Here is a 21,301-nt window from a genome sequence, read left to right on the forward strand (position 1 = left end):
AGAAAATGCATCCCTTCACTGATGCAGACTTTGTAATGGATTGTATACTTGCTGCTGTTGACATCATTTGTCCTGAGCAACACGGCCCTTTCAAGGCAATCCCGCTGTCTGCCCGAACTGTGACTCGACATGTGGAGGACTTGGCCTTTGATATCTGGTGTTCGATGTTTACTACTAAGTTCAAAACTCTCGATATATTCTCCATCGCCTTGGACGAGAGCTGTGATATCAAAGACACTGCGCAGCTGGCCATCTTTGTGCGTGGCATCATGCAAGACCAGGAGGTATTTGAGGAGTTTCTCAGCATCATGACAACTGGCCAAGATGTCCTCAATGCCCTCCTACCTGCTTTGAGTGGTTTCGACCTGTCGAAACTCGTCTCGGTATCTACTGACGGTGCACCTGCCATGGTTGGATCTACCAAGGGACTTTCGCAGCTGTTTATCGACCACTGCTGCTCTTTGGGCTGCGTGCAGGTTATATGCAAGGTGCACAGCATCGTCCACCAGGACATTATGTCTGTTGTGGTGAAGTTAGTGAATGCAGTGCTTGCTCGTCCTCTCAGCCACTGCATCTTTAAGCACATGTGCGAAGCTGCAGAGGCTGATTACGGCGATCTGCTTTACCACAATAAGGTTCGCTTGCTCAGTCGTGGCAACTTCTCAAAGTCTTTGGCTCTGTCAGTTCGGCTTCCTCACTGATATCAGCTCTCACCTTAACGAACTTAACCTGAAGCTTCAAGGACGTGACATGTTCATCACGAACATGGAAGCCCACATCCGGGCATTCGAAGCAAAGCTGATTCTATGGGAGAAAAAGCTGTATAAGGGCGACTATGTCCATTTCCCACACTTCGCCCAGTGTGATGCAGTCCTCGTTGACACCAAAGAATGCATCAGTGTGCTGTCAACCCAGCGGAATAAATTCTCTTCGCACTTTATTGATGTGCGTTCTCATTCGCAAGAGTTCAAGATTGTCAACACTCCTTTTGACTCTCCCTATGACGATGCCCACTCTGATGTGCAATTGGAATTGATTGAGCTGCAGGTTTGAACGTTCTCTTGTCCAAGTTTACTTCTTCTACTACTCCTATTGACTTTTACCGTCAGCTGCCGCATGCTCAATTTCCTATGTTGTTAGCCCGTGCCACGCGTGTGATCGCAATGTTTGGCAGCACTTATTCGTGCGAGCAGCTGTTCTCTAACATAACGTTTTGTAAGAACAAGCCGTGCTCTCAGCTCACTGACACTCACCTTAATGACATTCTGTTGTTAAACTCCTCATCATTAGAACCTGATATTGTATCTGTCTCTAAGAACGTGCAACATCATGTTTCCCATTGCTCGTATTTTTAAATAAAAAAAACATTCCTTGGACACCTTGTTTCTTCTGGCCTAGTGTGCCTTCTTGACCTCCTGAAATGGCCTAGTAGTCCAAAAAATTTGCCGACCCCTACACTAGACAAAAGAAATTCCAACTTATTCTTAAAACTGCAAACAATGATAGATTAATCTATCAGTCAGCCATTATTAAGAAAGTATACCCAGGAATGTTCACGTGTTTTTTTCAATACATAGGAATTACTTGGTAATTCTTTTGTCATTGCCAATATTTGCAACCTCTTTTTTGTTTAAGCAGGCTTTGTAAATCTAGAGGAATAAGTAATAGTGTATTAAATAGGTGTTTAATATTTTTAAATATTTGTTGTTTTTGCTACAAGAGTACACTTATCCACAGATAAATTGCTGGTCCAAATGATCTGAATACATTAGTGTGCATAATTTAGAAACATGTTCACTATGTTTTTACTTAAAGCCAGTTAAGTCATCTTTTCCTACCCATCAGAACTTACCTGGTGTGCTAGTTAGGTTCTCAGTTGGTTAGTTTGTAGTTTAAGAATAACTATTATGCTGCAAATATCACAGGCCATGTGACTGAAACAATATCCAACACTTTAGTACAGAAAATGTGCTATTTTAAATATACAAACCCACCTATTCCCATATAAACAACAAATACACACACATATCAAAATTTTCAAAAAAATTGCTCTATAGGGCCTCAGGCAATCCACATCCATTAGGTATCACAAACCAGTAACATCAAACTTACCAGGATGCAGGACCATAATAACATCCAATAGGCATTGCAATTGCAGTTCAACAGAGCTGTTTACCTGCTTTATTTACAGAGTTATTGTATATAAGTGATGCAGACTTAGATAATATTCCACTATGCACCACCCAAGAATGATAAAAGTTTAAAATTCAGTAAATTAGATTGGATGTAAACAGATGTAAATGAGGAGATGATTAGGATATATCCTTGGATTTTCAAGTTTCAAACAAATAAAGGAACTGGCATCAATGAAATGATCAATGTTGTTATAACCTTTCCCTGTTTTAAATATATAATATTGAGTCAGTCCCACAGAACATGCAGACGTATCTATCACAGTGTTGGAATGTATAGAAGTGTGTAACTGCCGGTTGCCAGAATCTCGGTAATGCTAGCCATACATTATGTAATGTTTTCATTCAGATGAAAATGTCAAATCAATCAAAAATGTGTTATTCGATTCTTTTTTTTTACAATACAGATTATTTTTTTTAATGGATAGAACATTGAATACTTATAATGGATCACAAAAGATTATTTATGTGGTGAATGTAATATTAAATATTCTATTAAAAGAAAATCCTAAAGTATATGCTTAGCAGAAGTAGAGATTTGTGGAGGGGGAGCGGGACTTTCACAAAATGCAGTTATCCTTTCATGTTAGGCAGTAAAATAGGATCTCAGCACTTTAGGTGGAACAATCTGATTTCTGCAACAACAAAAAAAGGAACTACCACCAAACAGCTGGTATAAGCTACTTTTGGCTGAGTGATTGTTAATATTATGAACCGGTTTTCACTTTAAATATTGTGTTCAAGGGAAGTTAAAGGAAAAAATATGGTTAATTGACTAACAGAACTGCATACAGCTTCACCCTATTTACCAAGTTCTGTAAGCATTCCTTGAAATAATGAGCATTCACTCTGCTAAGTGAACAGTCTATTCTTATAGAAAGCAAACCCTGTGGATTTAGGTGGAAAAAAACTGTCACTCATTTCGGATAAAACAATGACAACTGAAATTGCCTTGTGATTGCCTCACATTGCAGTACATATAACTACTTTGACTAAGGATAGCAATGCCTGTGTGTTTATAAGAAAACTATTTAGCGCTAAGCATTTGAATAATAAAATAATAGGATAAGGATGAAAATAAACAGGTGTGTATGGATAGATAATCACAAATCCCTTACCCTAAAAACAGTATTACATACTCATAACATTTCCTAGGTTTAGCCATGGTGACATTGATATAGCACAGCTAGAGTGTATCATTGTAAACTACTTAGCAGTAACAAAAGCGTCATTCATTGGTTCCCTAAACTTTGCTTTGTGTGACATTCTTGCTAGTGTGTTAATACCGGGTCTATTAAGCAAGACCTCATGGTCCATTACCCTTTCTTTAGGTTTGACCCAGCAAAGTCTAGGGGTCCTGTGCACAGTGTGAAGAAGCAAAAGGTTTTATTCTCTCCCATGGAGCTCATTAAGACTTTATAGAAATACAATAAATACTCACACATTACTAACATTTGCACTGAGGAATATTCACCAGACAAACAGCCTGGTGCAAGCCAATGGTCATTGTCTTCTTTTCTTCACCCTCTCAGAACAATTAATAGTCTGTCTAAAGTGAGGGATCATTTGTAAAAGAATTCCTAATTTTTTTGTTCCTTTTTTTCCTGCACGTTATCCCAAAGCATGCTCAGAAGTAGTGTATGAAGGAAAAAACGGTTTATACAGTTATCACATGTATGTCCTCAATACACCAAGCGCTGTTTCGTATGCAATATTTGTCACAATGTTTGTTATTAGCAAGCATGTGACTGTTATTTGCAACTCTACTTGGTTTTATTACAGAGAACAAAAGTTGTTATGGCAATGAATGATCTGACATTTTTTTTGGCTTTCCTCAAAACTGGCCTTAGACTGTGTTAATGACTATGGCAGGGAAATTAGATTGTGAACCCCAATCTGGGACAGTTAGTAACATGACTATGGACTTTGTACGGTGCTGCATACTATGTTGGTGCTATAGAAATAATTATTATTATCACATGGATGCTGACAATACAATTAAAGATGTGTATCAATGTTGCCAGAGGAAGTGAAACATTGGGATAGCAGAATGTGAATGGTGTTGACATAAAAAAACAAATTCTGGACTTGTTCACTTTAGGCTGTAGTGAGAGTATGACTGCTAGTTCATTCAATATTAGGCACTGCTGTTATCTGATTGAAATATTGGGGTGTTTTTCCACCAGTATTTTTTTCATCAATGATCTAGTAACTAACTTGACATGTATGTTAGCATTATAGAAAGTTCATTTCCATATATTGACTTGTTTGCTGCTAACCCTGAACCTCATCTTATCAGATTTTGACAGAATGCACTGTATATGCATATAGCTTGTCATCTGTGACAGCTTTTAGAGAAACCTATGTTGTCACATATTGAAATCTGTCAGTGTTCTGCAGGTGGCACCCTATAGGAGATTCTCTGTATAAATTGTTCTGTTAATGGCAGTGAATCTGAAAAGCTAAGCTTGCGCTTCCATGACAGAGTTAGAAGGTTAGGGTAAATCTGCTTGTCAGGTTCTCTGAAATAAAACCCAGAGTGGATGAGATTGTGGTAAAATTGGCTGATCAGCTTTGTGTAGTTCTTTTGTGCTATACAAGTTTAGTCATTGTATTACCACATCTGCCATTACACGCCATATATATATATATATATATATATATATATATATATATATATAGCTAAAGACGGAATGATCAGAATCAGAAGTTATTTTCAGTTGCAAGGAATAAATATCAGCTTATCCAATCTTCTTTGTATCTCTCTACCTACACATCTAACAAGGGTGTACAAAACTATAATATATTTATATATATATATATATATATATATATATATATGTGTGTATAGAAGTGGATTCTGAATTATTTTGCTACAAGCAGTGTATTTTTATAATATAGTATATAATAGTTGATAGTAGTTATATTTATCCCTCACTATTCCAATGGGGGTGCCACCATCTTTTTTTCTTGTTGCAATCTTCAGCCAACTTGATATAGCCAAGTCAAGAAACCATGCAGGCATATTAGAGTACATTCGGTCCTGGCAACCACAGGGGAAACAGGGATGTGCCCGGTATCCTGGGCAATGCTGAGCTTTGGTTCCACTTTAAATATAAGGTAGCATCCTAATAAGGTTCTAAGCCCTGAATCCATCTCATCATGTCCTATAATCTTTTCTCTTCCTATCTGTATATACTGTAGGCCCTTTTCTGTATAAGAACATACATATTCTATAAAAGGTTGATTTTGTAACAGCAAAACATTACTAGGCAGATGACATTCTTCATCTTTGCATCACAAACTAGCTATAGCACACATTATTACTACTGGTAAGCAGAACAGAATAAAATCAGTTGACAAATACAACCAGATTCAAAATTTCCACGTTAGATATTGGAAGTTTTAAAAAAAGGTTTAAAATGATTATTCATGGTAAAAACCACAAGAAATAGTTTCCTTGGTCATTTTTGGGAACTTTGGATAGCCTGGAGGCAGTTTGAATTTTTCTGTCCCTGTCCTTGTAATTGTGCTGAGAACAAGGCAGTTAATCAAGTGAAATCACAGCAATTATCCCAGTTATTTACAAATGTTTTTTTACATTGTTGCATAATAATTTGCTGTTTTCCCAAATTGTGAGTTGAATTATGAGAAAATAACTGAGTTTACCCAACAATGGGAAAACATGTCTGTTTACAACTGTAAAAAATGCTGTGATTTAACTTGTTTAACACTCACTGTCCCCAAAGAGTCAGTAATATTTTCAATCAATTCTATCAGACCACTACTAGATGTTACTTTTAACTGCATTATGCCTGATATTTTTTGAATACATAGACTATGTATTGTATATTACAGCTACACATACAGGACACCACTCCTGGTACTGCTTTCTTTGTGTAATCATAACTTACTCAGTGATTTTGCAAGGAAAATTGAGTTTAAACATTTTACAATCAGGCTGCATTTTCTAACAGTTTTAGAGGGTGCTTTGGGTTAGAATTGATTGCACAGCTCTGAATACATTACTGGCTTTCCACTACAAATCTTGAATGTGCTTGTCCTTAAAGGTGGTATGCAAGCGATGTTAAACAAGTGAATAAATACAGAGTTTAACTATTGACCATCACATAACACCTCGGTTCATCACAGACAAAATCCCAAATTTGTCAGACATAGCAGTTCTATGCAGAAATGCCACTTTTATAAATGATGAGAACCTGAAATTGGATTACAAGTAACCTTTGGCTTTCCATCAGTGAGACAATAGACAATGTTGTTAAGGGCAATTTCCATGCACAGCATGTGGGTCCTGTTTCACCATCCAGGGACATGGTTGTATACAGCTCACAACTGTTTATGCATGTTAAGCAGCTTCGCGGAGAAAACCTTCATAAATCTTGCCTAAATGTCTCTTTATCGCTACAATTTCACTATTGCATTTTTTTATTTTGCTGAGGGCAGCTAATAAAATTCCTAATTTCCGAAATATACTTTGTAGATTTTAGGTTTTACACAGAAAGCTTGGTTGCAATTTTTTGGCATTTTTAGTGACATAGAATTTTTTTTGTCAAAATGATATTCTTTTGCTAAACATAAAAAGGTTGATACCAGTTGTACATAAGGGACAACTAATGGTAGACTAAGGACACTTTTGTAAAGCTTTATTATTTTTCAACATCTATCAAAGTTTAGCAAATAGCATTTTCATAGATTTCGTTGGAGCTTGTTTGTTGAAATATTTAGTTTCTGGATTTGTCACCTGACAAGGCTATTAAAACATTATAACCTAGTCTCCCAGCTTGTTGTTTTTTTATATATATTTTATATTATAGGGTATGCAACAAGCAGAGGATGGAGAGGTGGGGAGGTACCCCCAAATCTCCTGTTGCTCAGGAACAATGGTAGAGAGGTTTTGCAGTTGGACTATGAAAACAAATAAGAAGGGCTGAAATATTACATTCAGATTCATCTCTACCTAAAGTTTTATTGAAAGTGGACTGATGATTCAATATAAATATCAATATTCAATGTAATTACTGATAATACTTTATAACGTTATATATTGTGCAGCTTTATTAGAAACGTAAATTAGATTTATTTTAACACATATGCCAGAAACTATTGCTCTGCTCCGTGGGACTATAATTTTCGAGGTACCTGCATAATTTGTACTTGTACCCTCAATGGGTGTATAGATTGCATTTTGTTAGATGATGGCTGCTAACTTTTTAAATAAGTAAAATCTTACTTTCTGAAGCAGAGTGTTCTGATAAGCTTTTTAAAATTATATACTTTCTCAATTTCCATTTTCTACTATGAGCTGCGGCCCTTTATATCCATTATATTTGCATCTGAATATTGACTGCATGTATGTATATACCTGATATCGTATGCACATAAGTACTTTTAGAAAAGTTTTGTACTTTGTTCTTTGCAAGCGTATGAAACCTATTTGCATTTTTAAAACATGTAAAAGATATATCAAAAAGAAAAAAAAATCCTAAAATAACTGTGTCTTTGGAGGGAACACTAGCTGGCTGAGCTGGCAAAAAGGCTACTTGAGTTAATCATCCCCCTAGTTGAGTATTTTCAGTGGTAGTAAATACATTCTCACACAACAGCAAGCACTTTGTGCATTTCAGGGGCCAGTATTGCTGCACAGGACTTGATTGTTGTCCATGTCATAGCCATTTGACATAATGAATGAGTTGGACACACCTTCTCCCAGAAAAGCTGCTTGTCTTATCTAGCTGGAAAGCTCATAGAGCTGCACCTCTAAGTACCAAAAGTAGTCTGCAACTAGTTTGTTGAAGCTGCTTTATCTAGAAAAGAAGCTGGAATACTGAAGATAACTTTGGAAGTTCTAATCCTTGTTAAAGATGATGTCTGGAGTTGTGCCACCTCATTCAATGAGCTGGAACTTCATGGGATATTCAGCATCATTCCACCATACAGCCACTGAAACTCCTCAAGTTTATGGAGGTCTGGGAAGAAGTTTTCTAATAGATAATCTGCTGAGAGATGTGAAACAACCTGCTACAAAGTATGTGCCAGTGGCCTATAGCACCTCTTCTGTCCCTCTGTGTCCTGCAGCAGAACAAATTAGCCCATCAGGGGGTACACATCCTACATCTTGGGCTTTTCATCTCTTTAACCCATCAGATGGACTGCCTGCTCATTATCCACATACTGAGGCCCTCTACCACCCTAATTCAGGTATGTTTCCGATATTTACTAGTATATGATGTTCAACTGGTATGAAACAGTGTTTCTTAAAATGATTAAACATAATTGGGTATATGGTGTTTTTATATAATTTTAATAACAATAATATGTTTCTGTTCATTATTACAGTGATTGGGAAGTATCTATAGTGGTCACAGGTTTTTAAACCTACAATTATAACGTGAATCCTTTTCACCCTGTTTTTACACAAACAAATTATTGGATCACTGCCATGCTTCTAGATCACTGTAATATATATTTATAAAACTCTAATATTTAATAAACATTATAACAAGAGAAGTGATTGAAGTAATAATAGTAGTAATCAAACAGAAAGAAAGCACACAAACTGATCCTTTTTGATCTTACAGTTTAGAAATCCAGCCAGTCATGTCTTATTAGTTATATGTTTCTGTACAGGTCTGATATATCTATTTACAGTACATACATTCCATAGAATTTTCTAAAAATTGCAATTTGCAAACTGGTCAATTCACCTGCACTTTATACTAATTCACTAATGACAGGTTTGTTTTATTATTAGTTGGCAGAAGTTGAAAAACATTACTGTATAATATATATCATTTAGGTTAATATAGCCCTTTAGATGTTTATTTTTCACACCATGTATAACAGTATTTAACACAATGCTGTGAATTCGGGTAGCAATATGTTTATTCTTTATTTGAAAGTGTCCACATAATTCACACATAATTAAACAATAATGTGATTAATTAATAGGACATTGATTTACCGTTTTTGTGAAACAAGCCAGTGCAACATCTGGCATATACCATCTGTACTGAAATAATAATTGTATGCTTCCAGGCATTCTTATACACTTAATACACTATTTGTGTATTATAACAATGAATTTAAACGTGGGTTTATATGTTTTACATTTATTACAATGCTTCAACAATTTTAGTATTTTGAATGACAGTTTATGTATTTGTTATAATCTTGATGCTGTTAAAACTTAAGAACAACCTGGCACCCATAAACGAATACTTGGAACTTAATTCCAGAACATATAAGTAATTATACATACATATAAGAACATATGAGTAATTCCACAACATATTTTTTTGCTGAGTTTGTCAGTGAATAAATTATTATTAAACTGTAGTAATACATTCAGCAGTATAAAAAGACTGACTATATGCGTCCAACAGGCCATTCCCTACAAAGTATCATGCAAGCTCTAACAAATGGACATCTTTTATTTGCATCTTTCTGGTCTGATGAAAAAAAAATTATATATCTGTTATATATTGCTAAATAATACACGTTGATCCTGCAAGAAATCTTGTGAGTTGGTTCTGTACACTCTGCTTCATTTTAATTAGCTATAATGCTTTCCAGCTCACTGTAGACTACAGAATAACCTCCATGGTATAGAGAAGGGGGGTTTGTTCTGTACACAGATGTGTCCTAACACACATCCTACCCTAAGGTGACAACACTGCTTCTCCGTACATACAATATGATGAGCTTTGCCACACTAGCACAAAAAGTGTGTTACTGGCAGGATCACCAGGTGGTGAAAATTACAGTAAGCTGCTTTAACTGAGAGCTATCAAAATCAATGATTGCTACTGCTAATTTGGCAATGGAACCATGCCAACGGGATGTGCTACTGAGCAGAGGCATTTCCATACATGTGACATTCACATTAATACAGTCATGGACAGACTGGTTGAAAGTGTGTTGCTCTTTTTATTTATTGAAGGGCAGCATTTGCAAATAGTCTTTTAGTAATGATAGTTTTTTTTTTTTTTTGGTTGTTTGACCATTTTCTGCAGCTTGCATATACAATATACATTGTGGAGAGGCCTAATTCCATATAGTATCTATGAAGGTCCTAGGCTATTTTTTGTAAAAGCATCAGAAACATAAAACAAGACATAATTACGGTATTACATCATTTGGCAATGGTTTATTAATAAATCACTTTAAGTTTTCAAAGTGAGAGAGAGCAACTGCGAAGTAATAGAAAAATGATGATTCTTTCACATCAATTTACAAATTAATAAGAAAACATGAATTGTTATATAAAGAAAAAACACCAATTACTTTCATCCACCGGGGACCCAGATGGTGTGCATTCCTGGTTGTGTGTACCTGCAGCTGCCCCTAAAAAGGAAGCCCTGTACTCCCTGTACTCCCTGTTGGATTTGTAATAACTTTAATATTGCAGAAAAAGGTATTTAGAGGTAGTTAGAACACCTAAAACGTCTATGTAAAGGGGAATATATTTAGGAGATGTCGCTAATATCTCTTTGTCTCCAATAAAAGAAGCCACCAAGTGACTTGGCCCACGTGCAACAACACACGTTGTTCAATTTCATGCACTCTACTACCATATTCTTGTGAATAGCATAGCTACTCACTTTCCCAATGCACTTGTGTATCAGAACACTAAAATACAATATTGCACTATGCATTGCTTTTTGTGTGCATTTTGTACATCAGACAGCTATATCAAAAACAATTTAAATTGTCTCTCACCTAAAATCATATTATATTATATGAAAAGTTTAGAAGTGGTATTTGTGTCTAGGCAGTGCTCAGAAAATATACCTATGGCTTTGAATTTCTCCTTAAAAAGACCAGTGTACACTATGGTATTAATACAAAGATTGTATTGCTGGAGACAATGCCATTGGGAAGCAAAGCCCTGCTTCTACCAAGATAGCCACATCCATACAGAGACACAGTGCAGAACGAAGCATAGTAGGTTAAGGGGAAAAGATTAGCTACAGGGAGATCACATGCAATGTTGTCCTCGATCTGCCTTTTTGAGCAAACCTTCCAGAGTTCAGATAAGTTAAAATACACTGTGGCTGAAGGGGGGCACTTGACAAGAGTTTGTTACCAAGGTCACTTATCCATTGCTGGATGAAAGTGCATATGTTAAAATTATATTTTAAGGTGACTGGATTGTGAGTTTAAGGGTCAGATTCATAAAAACTTTCCAAGACTGGAGAAGATCAAAACAATCACAGGAGAACCTGGGTGATCCAGCAAACCTGGAATGGACTTCTTACAAATCGTTTGCTATTAGTTGACAAATGCTTTAAATCCTAGACCAAATCTATTCCAGGTTTGCTGAATTACCAAGGTTCTCCCATGATAGTGTATCTTCTCCAGTTTTGGAGAGTAATAATAAATTCAACCCCAGATGTATGGGTCACCAGCTGACATTGATGACAAATTTTTGATACATAATATTTTCTTTTAGAAAGCTGGTGTCAGAGGTCTTTACAGCACTTTTAGTCACTTTGCTATGTAACTATTTAGAAAACTTGTAAATACTTTCAATTTTTATTAGGGGAAAACAAATCTCACCTACATGTCAAACTACTTTCAAATATCTATAGTAGCTTTTACCTACTGTTCAAAGATATACTAGAGTCAGCTCTTCCTTCTTGCTAGGGTCATCATTTTGGACCTTATCCTGGCCATAGACACATTTTATTCAGGTTACCCTGATATCTTCAAAACATGTAATGAGAAATATTAAACTAATAAATAACAAAGACATTAAAATGCATAAACAAGTAAAATAAATATACCAAAATAGTAAGGAAATACCTTCAGTATGTACGTAAAGTAGAGTTAAAACCCTTCAAATATCCAATTGTGTACTGGGAATTAGGAAAAAAAAATAAACCTTCAAGTAACACATATTTGGATAACAGATATATTTCACTTTGTAAACTACTACTGTCTTTCATATATACTGCAATTGTTTTTTAATAATAAATACTTTTTCTACGATCTGATTAAATGACAATGAAAACTTTGCATTATTGCAGTGTTTTTGTATTAATCTGATTGGGAATAAAGCAAGAGATTTTCAGAAATACCCTGCTAAATTTTCCATATACGTACTACATTTTTGTTCTATTTCCCATTGTATAAAATATTTTACTGGTGAAATTCCCATTAATTACCATGTCCTGTTTCTACACTTTTTGCAGGTGTTTCCAAATACTTTTTGCTGCAGTCCCTGCCCTTCTACCCGGCATGCTGTGGTGGGTCCTGTCAGCATCCTGCCTCCCCCACTGCTTTTTCAAGTAAGTCTTTATGCTTCATCAGTAATGCTTCAGTTATTTTGTAAACCAAAGCAGCAGGATTTAATGGGTCCAAGAAAGCTAATTGGTGATGCAATGGAGAGGGCCTAATTCCTAGGAAAAATCACAGCAGTCTCATTCAGTGTCTCTTCCGAAGATTTATCCTATATGAGAGCTGAGAACAATTGAAAATACTCCAATGGAAATGAACCGACCAAAGAAGAAGCTAATAGCTTCCTCGCTGCAAAGATATATGAAACCCCTCTGTTCACAAAGGAAACAGTTCTCAAGCTGCAAGGATATAATAAATAAAACTAAACAATAAAAAAAATGAAAATATGCTATGTACTATGATTACATTTAAATGATGCTGTATATATAAAATTCTGAGTATACATGAAAAAGATATTGATTTTTTTATGTAACATTGAATAGGAAATCTTTAATACAAACCTATATAAATGATGAAAGTACATTCTTTACATCAAACACATAAAGGCAAAAGCATAAAATATGATATATAATAATAATAATCTAAAAATTGAATGTATGCTTATAAAGGAAGTGAGAACAGTAGAACACTACTAGCATCAGACTATAAAAACTAGTGTAAAAATAAAATGTCAAAAAGCAAATTTGCCCTATGTGGCTAAAAGATAATAGAAAAGAAGATAATACATAGTGTTCATAATGTTAAGCAATTTCTTGTTCTACTTAACTATATCATATCAAACATCGCTTTTAAAACTCAACTTTATTCTTGTACTGTAATATTATCCACAATTCTATATTATAGTTATTTCACACTTTGGTCAGACAATATTTTTTAATATTTCTGGAGTTACAATATTTTGAAGGGTAGTTAAAGTGAATGATTTGTGACAAGTGAGGCAGTAAATAGTGCTAGTTTAATGACCTGCAGGCTTATGGCCATCTCTCAAGGGGCTGACACTTTCCCACAGAGCATCTCAGTAGGCCTGGGTTGCATTAGAATGGATGACAGGACCGTGACCAATCGCCACTTTCTCTTTACTCATCCACACGCGACTTAACCACAATTTTTCACTGTGCAGATGAACTTTAGGAACCATTTTATGCTGAAAAGGCCTTACCAAGGGTCATTTGCCCCTTTGTACTGCCATAAAGCAGAGATCTATATGCAATCTTTTATCCTGTGTCACATTCCAAAGAAGGCTGTGAACACCATTTAAATACTTGACTGAAAAATAAAGCAGTGAATGAAAATGACTTTTATAGACTCCTTTAAGCTCATCTTCCCCTATAAGGTCTCCTACCTGAAAAGGGATTAGAAGCGTGAGATGAGTATATAGAAAAACTGCCTGAATACATAGGTCCCATTATCAACTGCCAGGACTGTTTATTAACCTAAACCAATGCACATTTCTCAGTGTCCTATTAACTGACCATTTAACAAGGAGGTATTGAAGGACAATACAAAAATGAAAACCGTGACTAAACCTTTTCCTCACCCCTTCAAGGTGGTCTTTCTACAGAGTCAAATCGATATTGTTGTTCAGATTATAAAAGCATTTATTACTACAACTGTAGGGTGATCGGTAGATGTTGCCAGGGATTGTGGTTCTGAATTTTAAATGACTGATATGTCTACTAAATTATAATTGTTTCTTTAAAAATATATTATTTTTCTGGCTTTTTTGGACCAGGGTAAATGTAAATGAATTAGTTGGTAAAGTCAGTACAAAGTACACGTTAGCTTTTCTGGAACAGAACTTTCAGCTCTTTTGTGTCCTCTTGTCAACTTCTCCTTCTCTCCTCTTCCTTCTAAATAATTTATTTTTTTGTGAGCTAATCCCTCCATTTCCCCATGGCTACTTATATTATCTCTCTATTATCTCTGATATGTCAGGAGACTTTAGGATGGTCTATTATTATTATTATACAGTATCTTTATAGCACCGACATATTACGGATCGCTGTACAAAGTCTATAGTCATGTCACTAGCTGTCCCTCAAAGGGGCTCACAATCTACCTGCAGTTTTGTACATGTGCAGTGGCATATTAGCAGGGGGCGGTGGTGGAATAATGGTCAGAGGTGCTACTAATAGCAGGTTGAGACCGAGATGAAGAAAGCAAAGATAGCATTGTGGGACATTTAATGGAAGAACAGCAGGGTGGAAAAGAAGAAATGCAGGATATGCTGGGTTTGTATGTCTTCTTTGGAAAAAGGCACACCAAAAGTAAGAGTCAAATGGTCTTTCTGAATCTAAGATGAAAGATCTCCAATGAAAGGTCAAACGGTAATAATGAGTTGCAGACTACAGTGTCCTGTAACATCTGATAAGGTTAATTAGGTCATAGCAATGATAACTGTATTTCTTAAGTACATATGGAGGGGGCAAAAGATAACTTTACTTGACTGTGAAAGTACGGTTACTTTTTACATTTTTGTTTTATCAAGCACACCAGATTATTTTAATGAAATGGTAATAATTAAACATTTTTCTTTTCAAGGAAATGAAAGCGAACTATCTCTCTTACCAAAAGATTCAAACACCAAGGCAAGGCGTGTGATTTTGAGACGTGCAGTTTTTTCAGAAGATCAAAGGAAAGCACTTGAGAAGATGTTCCAAAAGCAAAAGTATATCAGCAAAATTGACCGAAAAAAATTGGCTGTTAATCTCTCTCTAAAAGAGTCTCAGGTATGTTCTGGGCATGGTCCTCTCCTCCTCATGTGTCATTGTTTGTATCTGTCTGTCATGAACAGCGCTGTGCAATATGTTGGCGCTATATAAATACTGTTTAATATATTTTTTAATATTATTATTATTAATATTAAAATTAATAATAATATTAATAATAATAATAATAATAATAGACAGTGGCACATTCTAAAATTGCCTATTACCTAAATGTGTATGATTTGCGATCGTATTTTCTTTGGTAATGTGTGCCTTTAAAGTACAAGTAGTCCCTGGGTTAGGGACATCCGACATACAAACGCCTCCTAGATACAAACGGGGCTTCCCTGCTCACTGTGTGCAGGATGGAGGCTTGGAGGGGAAGGGGGAGAGGCAGTTTGCATGACTTGCAGAAGAAATCTTCTGGTAAACACAACTGAGGTTGTGGGTGATCTTATAGGGGTGAGCTCTTTCTGCAGCCTAATGTAACTCCTTCAAGACCAAGACAAATGCTGCAGTTGGTTCTTTTTGCATATCAAAGCACAGCCTGCTCCAGAAGTTAATGAATGTCTAGGCTCTATAAAGTATTTTTTTTTGTGTTGTTTGTGATTTACTAAAATAATGTACCTGTTCTGACTTACATACAAATTCAACTTAAGAACAAACCTAAAGTACCTATATTGTAAGTAACCCTGGGAGTACCTGTATATGTATAGCCAAAGCATTTTTTGTTTCTTTTGGTAAGTGTGTGGAAGAATTAAAACCTTTGTCTGAGTTTTATTTTTAGGAATAGAAAAATAATGAAGGAGCCAGCCATTAGAATAGAGGCAATAAAATTTACAATGCAAAAACACAGGTTCAAACCCAAGTTAATAAAACAATAGTCCTAACTGGGAAGACTAGAAGCAATGTTGGAAAGGGAAAAAAAGAAAAGGGGGAACAATAAAGGAAAGTGCTTTTATGTCGTAACTGGGGAGTCTGTCAATAGTAGAGACTAGTAAAGTTAACTTTATGTTTTTTTTGCAATGCGAAGTGTATTAAACAATAATTTCAATCAAATACATTAATATTTTGCTGAATAGGCAGAATAGAATTCTCTACAAATCACGATACCTGATGGTTGGGCCACGGAGGCCACCTCTATTTCACCTTTACTGATTTAGTCCGGGGACCAGCACATTTACGTATACAGCAACTAAGGCACTGCCGCTCCACTTAACAGTGTTCACCTACTTTACAGCATTTCCACCTGGAATCATACTGTATGTACTAAAGTGCACAGCTACCCCTGAGGAAGCCCAATGGAGGCGAAACACGTCGGGTAATTAAGCTGTGGGCACTGGCACTAATTGACAACTCCATCGTTTGTGTGCGTCGGCGATGAGCCGTTTAGCTATTTTCAGATATCAATAAGGAAACTTTGCGCAGTAGGTGATAAATGTCTAGTTCTGGTAATATTGAGAATCAACTAAACCAAAGTCTCAAAAGAAAGGTCCTGTACTATTTATTCTGCATAATCAGCATAATTTAATGTATTTGTTTGATAAATATTGTTGAATACACTTCGCATGGCCAAAAATACCCTCTTTGTTCCATTTTTTACATATTTATGATTAGGGTTGGCAACTATCCCTTATGCTTTACTCATAACTGGGGAGTCATTTGACCACAATCTGTATGCATACCCTACTGTTTGCTCAAAGATGGACCTAATCTAATTAATTTTATAGCAAATGATGCAAAGGTATTAATATAGGATCCCCCCCCCCCCAAAAAAAAACAAAAAAAACATTTAGACGAGTCTGCTTTTCCATAGAAGCCTCAATCCAGTCCATCTAAAAAACATGGCCTACTTCTTCTTAGAAAAGGTGGGGGAGTCTGGGCTTATCCATTTATGTAAAATGGTTTTCTTGGCCAACACTCATAAGATAGACAAAAGTTTGCCCACAGGTGTTTATAATTATTACCCCAGCAAGTCCAGTGCTCCAAAAACAGCCCATACAGGAGTCGAAGGCAAAAAATTCAGGAGATGGTTAAGGGCATACATTATAACTGATTTCCAAAAAAATCTAATCCTAGGATAATTTCATAACATGTGGTATAGATCAACCTCAGCCACGCCGGATTTTCCCTACTAGTTCTGTAAATGCAAATTTAAATATCTCAATATTGTTCTGCATACTAAATATTTTTTTATCATCTTTCATAAGAATACCTTGCAAAATATAGTTATTGAAGAATAAATTAAAGTATTTCTAAAAAGCAGAGGTTCTTTTGTTCATACACTAATTACATCATCATGTATATCAACAGGTTAAAATCTGGTTTCAGAACAGAAGAATGAAATGGAGAAATTCCAAAGAAAAAGAAGTTCTTTCCAATCGATGTGTAAATGATGGACATTTTGAACAGAAATCTCAGGACAGCCGTGTGTGTTCAAGTGACAGAGATCCTTCTGAAGTGTCACACAACAACAAGAACAAGGAGAAAATGTCAAGCAAGGCAGCACAATTAGTAGAAAGACTTAAGCTTGATTGCACAGAACAATCTCACAGAGACTTAAAGTGCCTTCAAGGCAAACTACACTTGCAGGACTTGAAGGATTTTTAATAGAACATTGTATATACTGAAACTTACTTTATACTTAAAAATACAACATCATTTCAATTTGAAGAGCAGTATTACTTTAATAGATTTTGAACAAGTACATTACAAATGCAATTAAAAATGCTAATAGGAAACCCGTATACCTACAGTATCTAGGGCTTCTGTTTGTAATTTAGACTTTGCAATGGTTGAGATATCTGAAATTTCAGGTACAATGCCATTCGTATTTAACAGACTGAATTAGGAGCACACCTGTGAAGGTTCTGGAATCTTGTTGTATTTATTAGCAAGGGAATAGGATTCTTATTGCACATTTTGATATAAGCACATATCATTTGAGTTATCAGTTTTCTAATTGGTTTCACTCCCTTCTTGGAATTGAAGTTCTTACAAACATCTTAATGATAAGCTCTAATATTATTTTATTAATAATATCAATAATAATAATGCCCCACATAAACCCTGTGCACTACACCTACAGCTGGAGACATTCCCAATTTTAATACATTTACCTCCCTGAAATCATAGAAAGGGTACTTACACATGGATGGAAGCAAACAAGAAAATGATAACAATGATCTGCTTGCGTAGTAACTTCTTTCCCAGAATATTGATTTACTGTAAAGAAACAGAAGTGTGTAGTACTCAACTTCCTCTCTAAATACATGCATTTATATATGTAACCATTTTACAATGACCACATAGTAGGATAAAAGGATGTTTTGTGAGGATTTTGTGAATCTTGCCAAGAGACCTAGATGTTAGCTGTTTTTGTTTACTTTAAGAGCCAAAGTTCATATATAACATTTCATCACTGGACTTATTGACTGATATATAAATTTGCAGTACCATGCACATTACCATATATACATATTCTAAACAAGCACTTTAAAATAAGCCCTCATCTCCCTCTGAAGCTATAGGCACTGTAGGACAATTCATTTTCAAATGTGAAAACAGAAGCACTCAATTCCTATCCCCTTTTTTACTATAGCAGTATTTTAATGGAAACAAAGAGCAGGAGCACTTAGCTCTTATAAACCAACTGACACTGGCTTCAGAGTCTATGTAGCTACAGAGGTCAGGGATGGTTTGTTTTAAAGAATGCTGCTAAAAATGAATATGGCAAAGACAGTGAGTATTTTATAGTCAGATCACACTAACACACTAACCTCTACTGTAAGTGTTTTAAATGCTTAATTACTAGTCTTGTGTATATGTGACTAATAAACAGTACAATATTTGAAACAATATATACTGATTGTATCTAATGAAATCTGTTATAGTCAGACTAGGCTTTAAATACCAAATTATACATAGGAAATAAGAATACCATTTACATAGGAAATAAGATCTCATTATTGCAAAGTTCTGCCAAAGCAAATTAAGCAAGAGGTGCCCTACAATTGCCCATTCAAATAATAATTGGGAACATGTTTTTTGTTAAATTGCTGTACTGAACTATTTCCTAATGTTTGAAAAGAAGTAGTAAAATTGGTCCTACACTTCCAACATAAAGAAAAGTGTAAAAAAAACAAAAACTATTTTTTTATTATATAAAAGGGTTAGCCACGTTTTTATATCATATAAAAATGATGATAGGCCTGCTTTAGGTAGTGTGCTATTTTTTTCTACAGAATGAAGATGAAAACAAAGCATGCTCAGTGATACATGAATGATTTTATTTGTTTTAGAATTTCAGATTTTTCTAATCAACATAGGCTTTTTGATGCAGTTACAAGTTCTTGACAAAAGTTTACTTTATGTGGTTATGGGCTTACATGACAACCATACAGATCTACCAGTAGATGTCACTGTTGCTTTATTTTCAGTATTCTCCAAAGGATTCAACAAATAACTTCAATATAAAGCATTACCTAAGATATTTTATGGCATTACTACTATCAAAACAGGGCCATTACCATTTGATTTAATAGGTTTCATGTAGATTTTGAAGTTAATTAGTAATAATGCAATTAATCTACAAAATTCCATCTTCTGTTAACAGAAAACTCAAATAGGGAAATTCAATTATGTAATGTGTTGTAAGTGATCAATTAAAATAAGGAACCTTAGACAGCATGGCTGACTTATCCTTTAGCACAATACAAAAAAGTATTTTTTGCAGACAGCTTTCTGTATATTAATCAATTGCATAGAGATACCATATGTTTTCTTTGGCAAACAAAACATAATGTAGTCCAGCAGAAGATTTTGGCTACTAGAGCTACAACTGGCCTAAGCAGCTGGCAGGTGATTTATTATGCTGGAGAACATCCAGCACTGATATGTTATAGGTAAAAAAGAAATACATTAATAAATAATCACATACCTAAACTAAATAAGTAAATAGAAAATATGAATAAACGGATGAGGATCTTGTTGTAAAGTCTAAAAGTTTATTGGAAATTATCATAGTACAAAGTTTTAGAGCCATGAAGAGCTCCTTAACCAGGCATACCAGACACCTATCTGTCCCTTACTATCAAGTGATGGGGAGACCCATACCCAGTAGTAAAGCACAGCTAGAATTCCAAAATAAAGTCTATTAGTTTATGTTTGTGTTGGGTTTTGCAAAGTTATTTTTACTGATTGTCAGGGAAACATTTTAAGCAAGATAGCAAGGGCAATCTTCCATGGGCAATGATATTTTTTTCAAATACAGAAGAAAAGCCAAAAAAGCCAAAAAAACAAAACAAAAAACTTAACTAATAACTAAGAAATATAATGGCTGGACACCTTTAAGATCATGACACAAGTATGCAAAATCCCAATCACTTGATTGTGTATATTATTGCTTATGAAGGGGTGTGAATGAGTTGTTATTTTAGAGGGGACAAAAGCAAAACATCCCAATGAAAAACATGGATGATTGGATGATTGCTGTTTCCCCTGAGATCAGTCAGCTGAAAGTGCATTGATTCTCAGTGATAGCTCAGGATACATTTTCTTGCCAGGTCAAATGATGAAGCCCAATCAGCTGTGGTTTTTAACAAAATAATCTGTTAAAAGGTCATTTGCCAATTTACTATGTAATAATTAGAGCAAATGGCATTCATTGTAGGTTTATAGGACATGTTATGTTCTCCATACTGGCAGGTAATGACGGATTACCTGGGGCACAAAATCTAAGTGATACCTGGTTCTTGCCAGATCACCAATGGGTGATGGGCCAGTATTATTAGTGACTGGGCTGCACAGAAACAACTACTAATCTTATTAGTTGTGCCAATTGCAGTGACTTTTCCTTGGGAAACAAAAAAAAATATTATTTATGGTCAGTGAGGAAGTGAAACCCCTTGTACTTATCAAATGTTGCCACTCCTGTAGTTATCTCCCCTGCCCCTACGGCCTCTTCCATAAACAACGCTTATACCCTGTGGTTGCAGTTACTGATGTCATCTCCTACAAAAGCAAGACCAAAAGTCCTGTCTTGTAAGTGAAGACACCGAGGACCAAAAGTCCTGTCTTGTAAGTGAAGACACCGAGGACCAAAAGTCCTGTCTTGTAAGTGAAGACACCGAGGACCAAAAG

At 35.4% G+C, this 21,301-nt stretch overlaps 1 protein-coding gene across 1 annotated transcript; it reads left to right on the forward strand.

Annotated features, from left to right (window-relative positions):
• The first annotated feature begins 765 nt into the window (after window positions 1–765).
• On the forward strand, window positions 766–17,770 carry DBX2 (developing brain homeobox 2). The gene is made up of 5 exons (XM_072399028.1): window positions 766–1,047; window positions 8,075–8,432; window positions 12,407–12,502; window positions 14,994–15,181; window positions 17,474–17,770. The coding sequence occupies exons 1-5, from the start codon at window positions 766–768 to the stop codon at window positions 17,768–17,770; spliced, it is 1,221 nt and encodes a 406-aa protein (XP_072255129.1).
• The last annotated feature ends 3,531 nt before the right edge of the window (window positions 17,771–21,301 follow it).

The sequence above is a fragment of the Pyxicephalus adspersus genome, chromosome 2, assembly GCF_032062135.1.
Source record: "Pyxicephalus adspersus chromosome 2, UCB_Pads_2.0, whole genome shotgun sequence".
Lineage (NCBI taxonomy): Eukaryota > Metazoa > Chordata > Amphibia > Anura > Pyxicephalidae > Pyxicephalus > Pyxicephalus adspersus.